General features: G+C 46.5%; 1 protein-coding gene across 1 annotated transcript in view; it reads left to right on the forward strand.

Annotated features, from left to right (window-relative positions):
- Positions 1 to 1,658: 1,658 nt before the first annotated feature.
- crbn (cereblon) overlaps positions 1,659 to 17,103 on the forward strand; it is a 51,788-nt gene continuing 36,343 nt past the window's right edge. The window contains exons 1-2 of the mRNA XM_070895147.1: positions 1,659 to 1,739; positions 16,137 to 16,249. Coding sequence (XP_070751248.1) covers positions 1,676 to 1,739; positions 16,137 to 16,249 — 177 coding nt within the window. The 5' untranslated portion in view covers positions 1,659 to 1,675. The remainder of the gene's footprint in view (positions 1,740 to 16,136; positions 16,250 to 17,103) is intronic.

The following is a 17,103-nucleotide window of genomic DNA, read 5'->3' on the forward strand; positions in this document are numbered from 1 at the left end:
TCATCTTCATTTCGAGGGACTGCCTATGACAATGGATGGATATGATGCATTTGCACCACTTTCATTTCTTGCCCATTCTTGGTTGCTGGCTGGCAAGTGGCCTTTACAACTGTGTGATGATGAATGGGAAGACAATTAATTAACACTGAGCAATGGGGGGCTTGTTTGTGTCAGTGGCGTTTGTGGGGAGGGGAGGGGGGGGCAGGAGGTAAAGGCGGCTTTTGCTTGATGACCATTTCCGAGTCAAGACTCTCTTACTTTATCTTTTAAGCTAATTAGCAAATGAACCAGAGGGGAGAGGAGGAGGAGGAGTTTTAATACAGCAAGCAGTTATGATCTGGAATGTACTGCCTGAATGGGTGGTGGAAGCAGATTCAATTGGAACTTTCAAAAGGGAATTGGATATGTGCTTCAAAAACAGGAAAAAAGCTGCAGGGCTGTGGGGAAAGAGGGTAGTAGCAAGGTGAATTGGATAGCTCCTTCAGCGACCATACACGACGGGACGAATGGCCTCCTTCTGTGCTGCACCTTTCCATGAGACTGCAGTGCATTGCTGCAGTGTTGACAGTTCCAAAGGCGGGCATACCGCACTGCACCGTGCCCCATACACCATGCCCCATACACCGTGCCCCTACACCGTGCCCCATACACCGTGCCCCTTACACCGTGCCCCTTACACCGTGCCCCATACACCATGCCCTACACCGTGCCCCTTACACCATGCCCCATACACCGTGCCCCATACACCATGCCCTACACCGTGCCCCTACACCATGCCCCTTACATCGTGCCCCATACACCGTGCCCCTTACATCGTGCCCCCTACACCGTGCCCCATACACCGTGCCCCATACACCGTGCCCCTTACACCATGCCCCATACACCGTGCCCTATACACCGTGCCCCATACATCGTGCCCCTACACCGTGCCCCTTACACCATGCCATACACCGTGCCCTACACCATGCCCAACACTGTGCCCCACACTGTGCCCCATACACCATGCCCCATACACCGTGCCCTACACCATGCCCCACACCGTGCCCTACACCATGCCCCACACCGTGCCCCTTACACCATGCCCCATACACCGTGCCCCTTACACCGTGCCCCATACACCGTGCCCTACACCATGCCCCACACCGTGCCCCTTACACCGTGCCCCATACACCGTGCCCCTTACACCGTGCCCCATACACCGTGCCCCATACACCGTGCCCCTTACACCGTGCCCCTTACACCATGCCCCATACACCGTGCCCTACACCATGCCCCACACCGTGCCCCTTACACCGTGCCCCATACACCGTGCCCCATACACCGTGCCCCTTACACCGTGCCCCATACACCGTGCCCCATACACCGTGCCCCTTACACCGTGCCCCATACACCGTGCCCTACACCATGCCCCACACCGTGCCCCTTACACCGTGCCCCTTACACCATGCCCCACACCGTGCCCCCTACACCGTGCCCAATGTCCCATATACAATGACCTATAACCCAAGCCCCATACCCAATGCCCCATTCACCATACACCAAGCCCCTATGACACATTAACCATACCCCACGCGCCATGCGCCAGACACCATGCCCCGCCCACCCTGCCGCTGCGCATGCGCGCGCCACTGCGAGTGCGTATACTCCCCACAATGCACTGCGATAAACAAGCAAGATGGCGGAGGGAGAAGGAGGGGGCGGCGGGGATGAGCTGGAGAACCAGTTGTTGCCGGAGCCGGGTAAGGGGCGCGATCCCCGCGGGGGCGGCACTGGGAGCAGGGCCCGGGCCCGCTGGTACAGGCCGGGGGGCGGGCCGGGCGGCGGGGAGTGCAGCAGCGGCGGCGGCCCTCCCTCCCCTCCCCCCGCACCGCCCGCCCGCCCGGCGGGGGCCGGCTCCCGGACCGCCCGTGGGATGCTGTGCCTGTCACAGGGGGAGCCCATTGCTGCTTCATCACACGCCGTGCTCTGTGGCTGTGGCTGTGGCTGTCGCTGAGCACTCCTGCTTTTCTATAGCGCCTGCACCATCCACGTCCCGCCGCGTTTGCCGGACAATCCGGTGTTTCTGGGGCTGGTCACTGCGGCAGCGACAATACATCATCATCTGTTTGCGGAATGTTGGCCGGGGCACCGGGGACAACTCCCCTGCTCCACCTGAGAGCCCAGGCAGGGCCCCAGGTTAACGGCCCAAGGGAAAGACGGCACCTCCGACCGTGCGGCACTCCCTCAGCACTGCACGGAGAGTGTCGGCCTCGATCTTTGTGCTCCAGTCTCACCAGTTGGTTTTAAAGAGCTTTGGCACATCCTGAGCTTGTGAAAGCCTTTCACAATCAATAAGTGTAAGTTTTTCTTATTGCTTAATGATCAAGTTCATATCGGGAGGGGCTGCAGTGGCAGTTGGAGCACCAGAATTGTTTGACTGAAATGGAGGAAAAATCAACTGCCAAATCTAATTGCTCCTGCATGTATAATAAGTATTGACTGAAGACAGAATTGGGGTTGGTTGTAATGTATGGTCAAATTACTGGCTGTTGCTCGGTGCATTGGTTCACACATGAAGAATGGCCATTTGGATGAGATATTAAAGGATGATCAGTGAAACCATACCATGACGTTAGGAGAAAAGGCCAGAAAATTGTAATTTCTAAATAGAATCCCAAATTGACGTGCACATTCCGATCAGATCCTGTCAATAGCTTTGTATTGCTGCTGGATTCTTTCTATATTTCATGAGTTAGCAAAAAAAAAGTCTACTGAATTTAAAATGTGTAATACTTTAGTATTATGTTCACTTTGTGTCACTGTAATTCTAAGTACGCTTTGCAGCAAATCAAGATGACATTTGCTATTCTTTGTTTCTACCTAATTACTTGAATTTATTTTCTCTCTTTCCTCCTCATCTTCTCAACTGTCCTCTCTCATTTTCTCTTTTCTTGTTTCTCCCTGACTCAGCCTGGATTTATCTCTCCCCTCTCTGTTTCATAAATCTGAAGATTGGACATTTTGTACCATGAACTGAGTGTATGTCATTTTCCAAAGCCATTCTCGGCTAGTTTTGGATTTCCGGTTAATGTTAAATTTTGAGTGCTCACAATTTTCTGTCAATTGTTCTTCTGATATGTGCTGGAGGCAGGTGAAGATGTGGAAATTCTGTTCTACATTCTTATTTTACACTGCACACAGAATTACAGCGTTAATGTATTGTACAAGAAAAGGAGAGAAAAATAAAATTATGGTCTAGAAGTGCAGCAAAAATATTTGGAGGAATAAAAAAACTGATATGGAAGACAGTATCTGGAGAACTTGAGTGTTTTGACTACAACTCACAAAGCATAACTCAATGCCAGTCTATAAGCTAAAACTAACGAGTGCCAATATTGAAAATAAAATAGCGCAGCTGTCAAAAATCTGCTTTTAAAAAGTTTTTAATCGAGTAGTAACATTTGGAATTAGAAAAAGGCTGGTTTTAAAAAGAAGTCTTGTTTCCTTAAAGAAAAACTACTTTTGAGGCTCAACCTGAGTTGAGAACATAACTAAAGATGGCACTAATTATACTGTACATTAATAGTACATTGGACCCCAAGATAAGCTTTCAACCACACATCCATGCCATCACTAAGACTGCCTATTTCCACCTCTGTAATATGGCCCGACTCCACCCCTGCTTCAGCTCATCTGTTGATGAAGCCCTCATCCATGCACTTGTTACCTCTAGTTTTGACACGTTAAATACACTCCTGGCCAGCCTCCCATGTTGTACCCTCCGTAAACTTGCGGTCATCCAAAACTTTGCCTGTGTCCTAACTCGCACCAAGTACTGTTCACCCAACACGCATATAAATACAAGTTTTTTAAAAAAAAATTCATTCATGGGATGTGGGCATCACTGGCAAGACCAGCATTTATTGCCCATCCCTAATTGCTCATGAGAAAGTGGTGGTGATACACCACCTTGAACCACTGGTGAAGGGAGGGAATTCCAGGATTATGACTCGGTGATAATGAAGGAATGGTGATACATTTTGGAGGGGAACACGCAGCTGGTGGTGTTCCCATGTACCTGCAGCCAAGGTAGTGGATGGGGTGCCAATCACCGGGCTGCTTTGTCCTGGATGGTGTAAAGCTTGTTGGTCTATGTACGTGGTTCGTCCAGTTAAGTTTCTGGACATTGGTAACCTCTCTTCCCCGCCCCCCCCCCCCCGCATCCTCCCCCACCCCCAGGATGTTGGTTAATTCCCTTGAATGTTTAGACTTTCTCATTGGAGATGGTCATTGCCTGGCACTTGTATTGAGTGAATGTTACTTGCCACTTATCAGCCCAAGCCTGAATGTTGTCCAGGTTTTGCTGTATGCGGGCATGGATTGCTTCATTATCTGAGGGGTTGCAAATGGAGCTGAACACTGCGAACATCCCCACTTCTGACCTAATGATGGAGGGAAGGTCATTGATGAAGCAGATGAAGATGGTTGGGCCTAGGACACTGCCCTGAGGAACTCCTGCAGCGATGTCCTGGGGCTGGGATGATTGGTCCTCCCAACCAACACCATCATCTTCCTTTGTGCTGGGTATGGCTCCAGCCAGTGGAGAGCTTCCCCCCGATTCCCATTGACCTCAATTTTGTTAAGGCTCCTTGATGTCACTCACCTCGCCTCTAGAAATTCAGCCTCCCGATAAGGCCTCTTACTGCCGGAAAGTGGTGGCCATGCGGCGGAGTCGAATGGCCACCGATTTTCTGTCGAATGGCCGCCACTCGCGAAATTCTCCTCGGTTTTTCCAGCAGGCCGCACTTCCGCCCTGCTGCTGCTGAACCTACCTAATTGTGTCATCAAAGCCGCACCACCGATCTCCCGCCCTGTAAGCAAAATTCAGGGAAAACAATCTTGCGGCCACCGCACAGTGTCCCGACAGTTTTTTCTGTCGGTGGGCTGTGTGTTTGCAGTGTGTGCAAAATGGCGGTGCGGCTGCCTTTTAAAGGGGAGGGCGCGCTGCTGTGGCCGGCATCTTTGTTTTGTCGGTCAGCTGCTAGATCGGCCCGACAATTATACCCCTGGGTTCGGCCGGGCCGCCAACAGTCAGCCTGGCACTGCTCTTGGGTGCCAGGCCGCAGGCCCGGCCGAACCTGGGACCTAACTAAAATAATCGCAGAGCTCACAACGGCCCTCCCCTTTAAGTGAAGGGGAGAGACGCGGTGATGCGTCAGCGTGGTGACACCATCAGTGGCGGACGCTCTATCCGCTCCCACTTCTGCCCCTCTCGTGAACATAAGAACATAAGAATTAGGAACAGGAGTAGGCCATCTAGCCCCTCGAGCCTGCTCTGCCATTCATGGCTGATCTGGCTGTGGACTCAGCTCCACTTACCCGCCCGCTCCCCATAACCCTTAATTCCCTTATTGGTTAAAAATCTATCTATCTGTGACTTGAATACATTCAATGAGCTAGCCTCAACTGCTTCCTTGGGCAGAGAATTCCACAGATTCACAATCCTCTGGGAGAAGAAATTCCTTCTCAACTCGGTTTTAAATTGGCTCCCCCGTATTTTGAGGCTGTGCCCCCTAGTTCTAGTCTCCCCGACCAGTGGAAACAACCTCTCTGCCTCTATCTTGTCTATCCCTTTCATGATTTTAAATGTTTCCAAAAGATCACCCCTCATCCTTCTGAACTCTGAGTAAAGACCCAGTCTACTCAATCTATCATCATAAGGTAACCCCCTCATCTCTGGAATCAGCCTAGTGAATCGTCTCTCTACCCCCTCCAAACCCAGTATATCCTTCCTTAAGTAAGGTGACCAAAACTGCACACAGTACTCCAGGTGCAGCCTTACCAATACCCTATACAGTTACAGCAGGAACTCCCTGCTTTTGTACTCCATCCCTCTCGCAATGAAGGCCAACATTCCATTCGCCTTCCTGATTACCTGCTGCACCTGCAAACTAACTTTTTGAGAGCCGGCGCCTCACAACTTGAGCCGCCTCGAGGAAATCCCCTCCGTGCGTTTCAGTTCCGCGCGGAGGGGTTTCCTGTACGGGCTGCTCCTGCACACTCTCAACTTTGCCATCCTCGCCTGCCGTCCGGACACGCCATGGCGTACCATCTTGCCGTCCGGAGGAGGCGGGGGTCCCCGATGGAGGGCACTCTACGCGGGAGTCCTCCCAGTATTTATCGGGGACTTGGCCTGGAGGGTGGTGCACGGAGCAGTTCCGTGCAATAAATTTTTAAGCCGGTTCACTGGCTCCTAGGCCGCCTGCAATTTCTGCGGTCTGGAAGAGTCCGTGTTCCATGTTTTTATGGAATGCACGAGGTTGCAGCCCCTGTTTTATTATTTAAAGGGGCTGCTCCTGAAATTCTGGCTGCACTTCAGTCCCACACTCCTGATCTTTGGACACCCTGTGCGGAGGGGAGTGGGTAGGTCCGAGGGCCTCCTCGTAGGACTGCTCCTGGGCACGGCCAAGGGTGCCATCAGCCGGTCCAGGCAGCGGGTGGTCGAGGGGGTCGTTCAACCTGACTGCCTGCCTCTCTTCCGCGCGTACATCCGCGCCAGGGTGTCCTTGGAGATGGAGCACGCGGTGTCCACCGGTACGCTCGAGGCCTTCCGCGAGAGGTGGGCACCGGAGGGACTGGAGTGCATCGTCACGCCCGGCAACCAAATTTTATTTGATTTTATGTTTTAAAGTTTAATTTGTTTTAATTGCCGGTGCTTTTAGTGCCCCCCTCCCCTTTTGTAGGGGGCACTTGGAGAAAAATTCAATTCTGTGCCAAAAAAAAATGGCATTGTAAATGTTGGTGTTTCCCCCAGATCGGGGGGCACGGTTTAATGTTTTTCTGTTAACTCCTAAAAGAGTTTCATGCACAAGGACCCCCAGGTCCCTCTGCACCGCAGCATGTTGTAATTTCTCCCCATTCAAATAATATTCCCTTTTACTGTTTTTTTTTTCCCACGGTGGATGACCTCACACTTTCCGACATTGTATTCCATCTGCCAAACCTTAGCCCATTCGCTTAACCTATCCAAATCTCTTTGCAGCCTCTCTGTGTCCTCTACACAACCCGCTTTCCCACTAATCTTAGTGTCATCTGCAAATTTTGTTACACTACACTCTGTCCCCTCTTCCAGGTCATCTATGTATATTGTAAACAGTTGTGGTCCCAGCACCGATCCCTGTGGCACACCACTAACCACCGATTTCCAACCTGAAAAGGGCCCATTTATCCCGACTCTCTGCTTTCTGTTCGCCAGCCAATTCTCGATCCATGCTAATACATTTCCTCTGACTCCGCATACCTTTATCTTCTGCAGTAACCTTTTGTGTGGCATCTTATCGAATGCCTTTGGAAATCTAAATACACCACATCCATCGGTACACCTCTATCCACCATGCTCGTTATATCCTCAAAGAATTCCAGTAAATTAGTTAAACATGATTTCCCCTTCATGAATCCATGTTGCGTCTGCTTGATTGCACTATTCCTATCTAGATGTCCCGCTATTTCATCCTTAATGACAGCTTCAAGCATTTTCCCCACTACAGATGTTAAACTAGTTCTGCTCGCCATCCCACTTCCACCCCCATTGGCACTGACTTCCGCTCCGCGCGGGGGAGGGAGGAGAAAGCCAAAGAGATGAATTTCGTGAAAGAGGCCATCTCATGCGCTGCAGTGGTGCAAACGCAGGGAAAAAGGTCGGTGTGACCAGTTTCCGGCAGAGGTGAATTTCTATCCCCCGCTCGCTCTTCATAGCTAGTTCATGTTTGGACAAAAATGAGGTTTGGAGCCAATGGTCATGGCGGAACCCAATTTGAGTATTGATCAAGTGCTGTTTGATAGCACTGTTGACGACAACTTCTGTCATGTTGCTGATCGAGAGTAGACTGATGGGGTGGTAATCGCTGGATTGCATTCCTCTTGCTTTTTGTGGGCAATTTTCCACTTTGTCGGATAGATGCCAGTAATGTAGCTGTACTGGAGCAGCTTGGCCCGAGGCGCAGCTAATTCTGGAGCACAAGTCTTCAGCACAACAGCAGGATGTTGTCGGTGTCCAAAACCTTTGCTGTATCCAGTGAGCTCGGTCATTTCTTGAGTGGAGTGAATCGAAATTGGTTGAAGACTGGCCTCTGTGTTGGTGGGGACCTCGGGAGGAGGCCAAGATGGATCATCCACTCGGCACTTCTGGCTGAAGATTGTTGCACTATATCGTTTGTACTCGCATGCTGCGCTCCGCCATCATTGAGGATGGATATGTTTGTGGAGCTGCCTCCTCCCATTAGTGGTTAATTGTCCACCACCATTCACGACTGGATGTGGCAGAACTGTGTGTGCAACACAGAAGATGAGTTCATAAAGGAAACACAACTTTTGTGATTGATTCAAATATAAAATATTTGTTTCCGTTCACTTTGAAAATTCGGCGCATCTTGAGTTATTACCCATGCTCCTCAGCATGGATGAACCTGCTGAAGATTTGGGTTTTTCACCCAAACTGAAGATTATGGTTGAGGCCTATTGGTATTAAGGTTTTCAAAGTTCGAAGACCTTTTTATTAGATAAGAATTTAAAAAACAATGAATGTAAAAGGAAAGAGTTGAATTGGTAGGTATATTTTTACTTGACAACAGTGACATATGGTTCACAGTTCCACCGGTTTGCTTGAAGCCGATTGTGACCAGTGGGTACTGCAAGGCCTATTCTATTTCATTGACAATCACAGAATAAGGTCATATTCTAACTCAACGTATACCAGTTTAGTTTGTTTGAACCAGTTATGTTAGTGGTTTTCCTCTTGGGGGACACTTATTTGGAATTGGTGGTTTGTTTTGCGGCATTAGGAACCCCAATACATCGCAGCTGGTTCATAGTCTGTGACTGAAGTGGGTCAAGTAATAGTGGTCAGAATGTTTGTTCATAGCCAATAACTGAAGTTAGGAAGAAAAAACTCTCCCCTGGTTCTAAACCATTAACTCTGCTCCTCGGAAATATGTTTGGCACCTTTTGCTAATCAATCACCTCTGCAAGCATCTCTCCTTCCAACTGTCACCCAATTCAGTGAGCAAGCTGTACTGGAAATCTAAAGATTGCTTTGTACCAGTTAGTGTGATCAAAATTGTTGATGCTTGACACATGAAGTGGGCAGTATTCAATAGGGGTAACCAGTGCCACTAGCCGGCCTGGCTCCGGGGTGGTGTGCCAGTTGGATAAAAACCATGAACTCTAATATGCTCTATTGATAAGTCTAATTTGTGAGCTAAGTTTTGTCCAATTAAAATGAAGGTACACTGCCTGGTCTATACTTTTCTGCGCTCGCTCTGCAGCATCGTGTCTGCATAGATGTGATACTTTTCCTGGTCTACCCTCTGTTTTACATATGGGTAGCATAGAAAATAGGTGCAAGAGTAGGCCATTCGGCCCTTCGAGCCTGCACCACCATTCAATAAGATCATGGCTGATCATTCACCTCAGTACCCCTTTCCTGCTTTCTCTCCATACCCTTGATCCCTTTAGCCGTAAGGGCCATATCTAACTCCCGCTTGAATATATCCAACGAACTGGCCTCAACAACGCTCTGTGGTAGGGAATTCCACAGGTTAACAACTCTCTGAGTGAAGAAGTTTCTCCTCATCTCAGTCCTAGATGGCTTACCCCTTATCCTTAGACTGTGACCCCTGGTTCTGGACTTCCCCAACATCGGGAACATTCTTCCTGCATCTAACCTGTCCAGTCTCAGCAGAATTTTATATGTTTCTATGAGATCCCCTCTCATTCTTCTAAACTCCAGTGAGTACAAGCCCAGTCGATTCAGTCTCTCCTCATGGTTTAGTCAAGAAGCTTAAAGTAGTGGTGATAAATAGTTTCCCTCCTAAGATGGGACAACATGCAATGTGAAAAGGACCAGGAGCTAGAGGGTGGTTCAGGGGAAAGCCCAAGTTTTGGCTCGAGTTGCCTCTATTTTTTTGGAGCAACTAATTTAGTTTGGAGTATCTTAGAAATCGCAATTCTCAGCAATTAGTTTGCTCCAGTTCTAGTGAGTTAGTTTAGTTTCGTTTTAGTTCAGTTTTCTTTTCAAAAGGGGGTGTGTGCAGCTACTTAGGCCTGTTTTGCAAGTTTGAACTGCGAAAAGTTACTCCAAATTAACTTCGAATGGAGTAAGTGACCACTTTTGTAAGTTCTGAAAAACCTTAGCTAGAGTTAAGTTCAGTGCAAGCACAGCCAGAGACGGGGGGTGGGAAGCATCAAACACAAAGGACTACAGCATTAAACACGTCACTTAAAATGGCCTAAAACCTCCTGCGATGATATTTTGCCTTGTATCTGCTGAGTGAGGACAGTTGTTTCTCTTTTTATAAATAAGCAAGTGTAGGCTCCCGGCTGAGGCAGACACATCAACACCTAATTGTGGCTAAGTTGATCCTTTGGAAAACATCATACCCCATTAGTCCAACCTATTAATTGAATAACTCACCTCGGACTAGATTATCTCTCCTTTGTAAGAACTAACTGTTTGGCATTAACATGCCTCTGTCAGGGACTGACTGTTAGAGTAACGGAGTTTAACCCACCACTGTCTCCCACACCCCCAACAGCACTCTTTCCCCCACCCCCCAACCCTTCGCTCCTTGTGTCCCTCCTCACTCCGACACCCCCAACACCACTCTCTTCCCCCAACCCAATCTCGCAGCCAGCAGCAGGACCGATCTGTGAGTCTCAGATACTGTAGGGCAATCAGTCGCTGGCGTCCTCGGCCTACGGACACCCATCTGCAGCAGGAGAGATCTCCGATCCACGACATCACCAAAACAGATTCTATGGTCATTATCACATTGCTTTACACAAATTGGCTGCTGCATTTCCAACATTACAACAGTGGCTACTCTTCAAAAGTATTTAATTGGCTGTAAAGCGCTTTAGGACATCCTGAGGTCGAAAAAGGCGCTATATAAATGCAAGTTCTTATTTTAGACTTAAGTCCACCGGAATGGTTCTCTATTGACGTATTGAAAGTATTAACTCTTCAGGAGCAGGAAGGGAGGGGGGGGGGGAGAGAGAGAGAGCTGCTGGCTGACCTTCATATCGGTGGGGGCGGCAACCGAACGCGGCATCTTAATTTGCATACAAACAGCAACACAGGCATGACACTGCTGCAAGTTTCGGCGCTACTGCGCATGCGCGAACACCAGACCCGACGCCACTGCGCATGCGCGATGCTGCCGGCACTGATTTTGGCGCAGGGCTGTAGCTCCGCCCCCCACTGTTTAATTTGCACCACGCCAGGGCACTCCAGACTCCAGAACGGCCAGGATGGAGCCATTTTTTTCCAGCGCACAAAAATGGTGCATAAAGGGTAAATACGCCAAAAAAACAGGTTGGCCAAAATTGGGCCCATGGAGTGCAGTGTTACAGCCTGGTCTAATCAGCACTATAGATGTTCCCTACACTACCATTAAAGCAGCTTAGTTCCCATCACTTAATTTCAGCCCACACACCAATTTTAACACGTTAAAGATCAGGATGCAATGGTGACATCACAGCTCACAAATATTTCCCATGTACATGAAGTACAGCGGGGATGTATCAATTCAACGATTACTGATGTTCTGCAAGAAACTGCTATATCCACAGTACCCACTAGATGAAGTCCGTGTTACTTTAAACAAAATATTTTAAAATTGTCATTAAACTATTATAGTATGTATAAAACACAGCCTGACCATGCCAAAGTGGTGAGTTACTCACGGGATGGTGGGCTCCGTGTTGCTTGATGGCGATTTCTCCTTGCACACTTTATAACATCTGCTTTCTTCACCTCGGTCTTATGTGGATATATTTCGTTCAAAAAAATTCCGAGGTTTTACGTGAAACGTAGATTTTAGTACAATTTAAGAGTATTTTAAATACATAGGCCTGGAATTTACAGTCGATAGCTGAGCGATAGTGCTTGCCGCTGAGCTCAAAGAAAGCAGCCCACAAAGATCGAGCAATCTCTGGAGCCTGTATTTGAGCGCTCCCAACCTTTGTTTGAATCTGGTACCAAATAAAGCAAATTCTAAGTGCCAGCTAATCAGCCAATCACATTGAAGAAATCTCTCAGACAGCAAACCAGGAAGTAAAATGCACAGATTCTAATTTACTTTTTTTATACAGTTTACAGAGCAAAATAAAGATTGAGGCATACACACATGATTAAGGTAGAAGCTGAAATATCAAACTTTAAAAAATATATATATATTTAAAAACTTGTCATTCTTTGACATTCTACAAATATAAAATTCATTTTTCAGGCCCAGAATGGTTGTTCAGCAGTGAAAACTCCTTGAAAACCCAGTTACATGTCTTTCAACAAGGCTTAAAGTTTTTAGGGGTTTTCCAACAGCGATATTCCATCGTAAAGGGGGAGTTTTCATCCTTTTTGTGATTTAACTAATTGCTGGCTCTGGGGAGTTCCACAGCACAACCTATGGCAGAACAATGAATGAATGACTGACCGCATCGTCAGAATTTCTGTGTTTATCAGCGCATGCGCTAAATCCATAAGTTGCAGTCAGTTTCAGAGGGGTAGCGAAAGCAAACGCTGACAGTTTTGCCATCATTACCACTGTAAAATCTGGGTCATTAAAATTACAGATGGTTTATGCTTAAATTAGTTGATTTCCTGTGGTGGGGGAGTGGGGAGGTGACACTGCAAATCTCTTTGGTGTTCCCAGGTACACAAATGGAAAATCAACCTGAGTTTCCATTTTATCCAGTGACAATTCCTGGAATGTGCACATGCATGAATGTCAGATAAGGTCAGGATCAGGCTTGGTTGTGATGTGTGGACACGAACAGGAAGGGTAGCCATTTGGGTGAGGCACCAAGGGGGGCTGTAAGCTGCCAACAAGAACCAACAAATGAGATAAATGGCCAGTTAATAGCTTGTTGTGTTGTTTGGGGGATGGCTGTTGCTCAGGAGAGTTCCTTTCTCTTTAAATAATGCCACAGAATCTTTTACATCCACCCAAATAACTGGAAGAGATCCTGGTTTAATGCCTCATTCAAAAGATGGCACTTCTGACAATGCAACACTCTTTGATTTCTGCCTTGAGATGTCGGTCTAGATTATGTGCTCAGAGTGGAGCTCGAACCTGCAACCAGCTGAACTTATTTGGTCAAATAATGCTTATGATTACAATGAATGTAAAAGTGTTTTTACTAATGAGAGCTCTCAAAGCACTGTATGGCATCTACTGTAATTATCATCCTGTGGAATTCCACTAACAATGAAGCATCCTCAGTAACCGTGCAAGCATTGTTTGTGCACTGATCATCGATGAATGACCATTGCAGTGAAGTACACACTAAAATGTCTTCTGTATATTTCAATGAAAATTTGAGAGTTCAAAACTGAATAGGTGTGCATACATTTGGATCAGTGAAATGCCTCTAATTTAAATAGAATTTTTATGATTACTGCAATCTTCGTACAAGACATTCCAAAAATCAATTCATGGCCAAGTTCCGACAATCCTGACTGACATTTTCATTGCATTACTGCAGCAGAGTAACTGGAAAAAATAGAGGGGCAAAAGTTCCAACTGTCATAAGGACTAGGAGGATAATTTTTTTAATTCTGTTCAATTTGGGTGAGGAAATCTGGAATGAGAATAGACCCAGCTCCAAATGGGCATTACTTTTACAAGCCATGTGCAAATTGCCTCATTACTGTAGTCCCTTGGAGTGTTCTGTAAAATTCCTTTCTGACGTTTACACCAAAGGTCGATGGAGTGAAGACCAGAATATCTCTTTTGCCATTGACGTTAAATTATTCAAACACTGCCTCGATTGCTTTCTGTGGATGATATTTCTGTGGCGTACCAGTGCCATTGTGTCCCAATGTTTCATCATCTCGATCAATACTTGCCCTTATAACCTGTCATTTTCACTGAAAATTTCCATTCCTTTGTCTTTTCCATATTTCTTTTACCTACAAGCTTGGTTTGTTTATACAGGTGGAGCGTCCGAAATCCGGAAACCTTGCAGCCGAAGCCATTCAGGATTCAGGGTATTTCCGGATTTCGGAACATCTTTCTGGCGTCCCGAATCCGGAAACGCCTGAGCCGAAGTTCTTGTATTTTCGGATTTCAGAACTTCTTTCCGACTCCATTAGGGGTCATTGGGCACTCCGATCTGTGGTTTCATTTGGGGACAGGCAGGGGCCGGCTGGTTTGGGCAGCTGCAGTGTGCGTGTCTGGTTTTCGTACAGCCGTGTGATGGAAATAAACAGCGATACTTTAATCAAAATTTCTTACAGCACAAGTAACCCCCCAAAATACAATGAGGAAAATCGTCAACGATTGCTTCTGCTTCCAGGACTGGGCCTGTTAACTCACAGTTTCAATCAGAGGAGTGCGATGAATTGACGCTGTTTTGGATTTAATTCTGGAAGTGAATAGTGGAAAAGGTGGTGATAAACAATGCAGGAATTGTGTGGAGCATTGTGACCAGAGAGGCAGAAGGAGGGGAAAGGAAAACTTGGATCACCCCTTGTAGAGAAGGAAAGTGCCATTTGCAGAGTTTCGGTTTTAGGCAGACCACCGGCGTGCAAGGCTGGGGGTTCCGCGGTCACCGTGCTTTGCAGTTTTGGCGTGCTTGTGTTCTGGCCGAGGGAAGACGCCCGGGGGGACCTGCGTTGCGGACCCAGGAACAGCGGTGCCTGTGGGTGTGAAGACTTGGAAGAAGAGGTGGGTTGGGGTTTTGTTTTTTCATTTCCTGTGCTCTGAGTTTTCAATGTTTGGATTTTCTCCGGCTTGCGGCGGTATGCGGTTTGGCATGGTGTCCGGATTCCGCAACATTTTCCCAATTCCGGACAACCCCGCCACAGATCGGTCCACATTGCAGAACATTCCCGATTCCGGAACTGCGGATTTTGGACACTAAACCTGTATTTTCACATGTCTACACATTCCCATGAACTATTATTACAAAGAAAGTTAGTCTTTTAAAGCTGCTTCAACTCGCCATTAGGAGACACACAAGCTAACTTGCATGGCTGCCTAGTTGTTGGAACGATGAACTGAGCACAGAGATTGGAGATTTACGGAGTACAATAGTCTAGTGGTTATGGTACTGGGCTAGCAACCCAGAGTTCATGAGTTCAAATACCACCATGGCAACTTGTAAAATTGACTCATACCAGACTATGATCATGCCATATTGTTGTAAAATTCTAACTGGAACTCATCACCCCTACCTGGTCTGTCCTACATATGATGTCAATCCCACAATATCACTAGTTGACGCTTAATACTCTTAAGCAGCAAGGGATGAGCAATAAATAGTGCACATGCCATGACTTTTTTTTTAATCATTGCCCGGATTTTGCAGTAAAATAATGGTGCAGCTAAAGGTGCTAATCGTTATTGAAGTGTAAACTGGACAGCAACTTCTGGAGATCACATATGCGCAGTTACAGGCAGAAATCGGGAAGTTGCTATCTACGTTGCCTGCTCCTCCAGCTGCTGCGCTATACCAGTATCTCGCTGAGACTGCATTGAAATGCATGGATTGAACGGCGTGAAATTGCTGTATTTGCGTGATAGATACCTACTAAACACACCAGAAAAGGGTGGAGCTTGTCTATTCCAGTGTAAGTAACTTTTTAACGCGTGATGAGTCTTAATTGCTGCCAAATAACCTTTCTGGCACTGAAAATTAACTTTTACAAGGATCTCATTCTTTCAGATTTTAATTATTGTTGGAGATTTTAAAAAGTTAAAATGTCCCAGAATGATTTAGATAGTTATTAATATATCTATGAAACTATATTTATGAAATGTTAATTTTCCTTTTCCATTTTTAAGGTGTCTGAATAAAATTCTCATTAAATCTGCTTGCATTGCCACAAGAACTTTGTTCTGTTCCTAACATCTCTAGTAGAACCGTTTCTGTACTATTTGCAGTTAGTTTTGAAGTTACTTTCTGTTTTTGATTGCTGAGACTGAATGTCTATATAAAAGAATTTCATTTTATCTGTGTAATAGAAACTGATGTTTAGGAAAATGGGCCAAAGTTAGTCAATTTGACTGCCCTGAAATCCATTATAGTATACAAGTTTTTAAAAGTTCGATTGTAACTTGTACAGTATTGTGAAGTTTTTTTCCTTCCATTATTAGAAGATGAAGATGATTTTGCAGAGATGGAGATGGAGGTGGAAGACCATGACAGTGAAGAGGCTGAAAAACCGAGCACCATCAATTTTGATCCTAGCCTGCCAACCACACATTCTGTATGTACAAAATGTTAGAACTATAGAATAAAGACACGATTTGTTTCTTAAAAACAAACTCTACTAACAGGACTTTCAAGCATGCAACCTACATTGAAAAATGTTGAGTACGAGGAACGAAATGGTCTGAAACTATCAGTTTAGTTTAGTTTATTGATTGAAAGTCCATGTAAATGTTTTGCACGACTGAGTAGAGTAGGTAAAGAAAGAACTTTATATAATGACTTAACATCTCCTCAGAATAACAACATAAGAAATAGGAACAGGAGTCGGCCATTTGGTCCCTCGAGCATGCTCCGCCATTCAATAAGATCATGGCTGATCTGATCATGGACTCAGCTCCACTTCCCTGCCCGCTCCCCATAACCCTTTACTCCCTTATCGCTCAAAAATCTGTCTTACCTCCACCTTAAATATATTCAATGACCCAGTCTCCACAGCTCTCTGAGGCAGAGAATTCCACAGATTTACAACCCTCTGAGAGAAGAAATTCCTCCATCTCAGTTTTAAATGGGCGACCCTATATTCTAAGACTATGCCCCCTAGTTTTACTTTCCCCGATGAGTGGAAATATCCTCTCTGTGTCCAACTTGTTGAGCCCCCTCATTATCTTATGTTTCGATAAGATCACCTCTCATTCTTCTGAACTCCAATGTGTATAGGCTCAACCTATCTTCATTAGTCAACCTCCTCATCTCTGGAATCAACCTAGTGACTCTTCTCTGAGCAGTCTCCAAAGCAAGTGTATCCTTCCTTAAATACGGAGATCAAAACTGTACGCAGTACTCTAGGTGTGGCCTCACCAATAACCTGTACAGTTGTAGCAGGACTTCTCTGCTTTTATACTCCAACCC

Source organism: Pristiophorus japonicus, chromosome 12 (genome assembly GCF_044704955.1).
Source record: "Pristiophorus japonicus isolate sPriJap1 chromosome 12, sPriJap1.hap1, whole genome shotgun sequence".
NCBI lineage: Eukaryota > Metazoa > Chordata > Chondrichthyes > Pristiophoridae > Pristiophorus > Pristiophorus japonicus.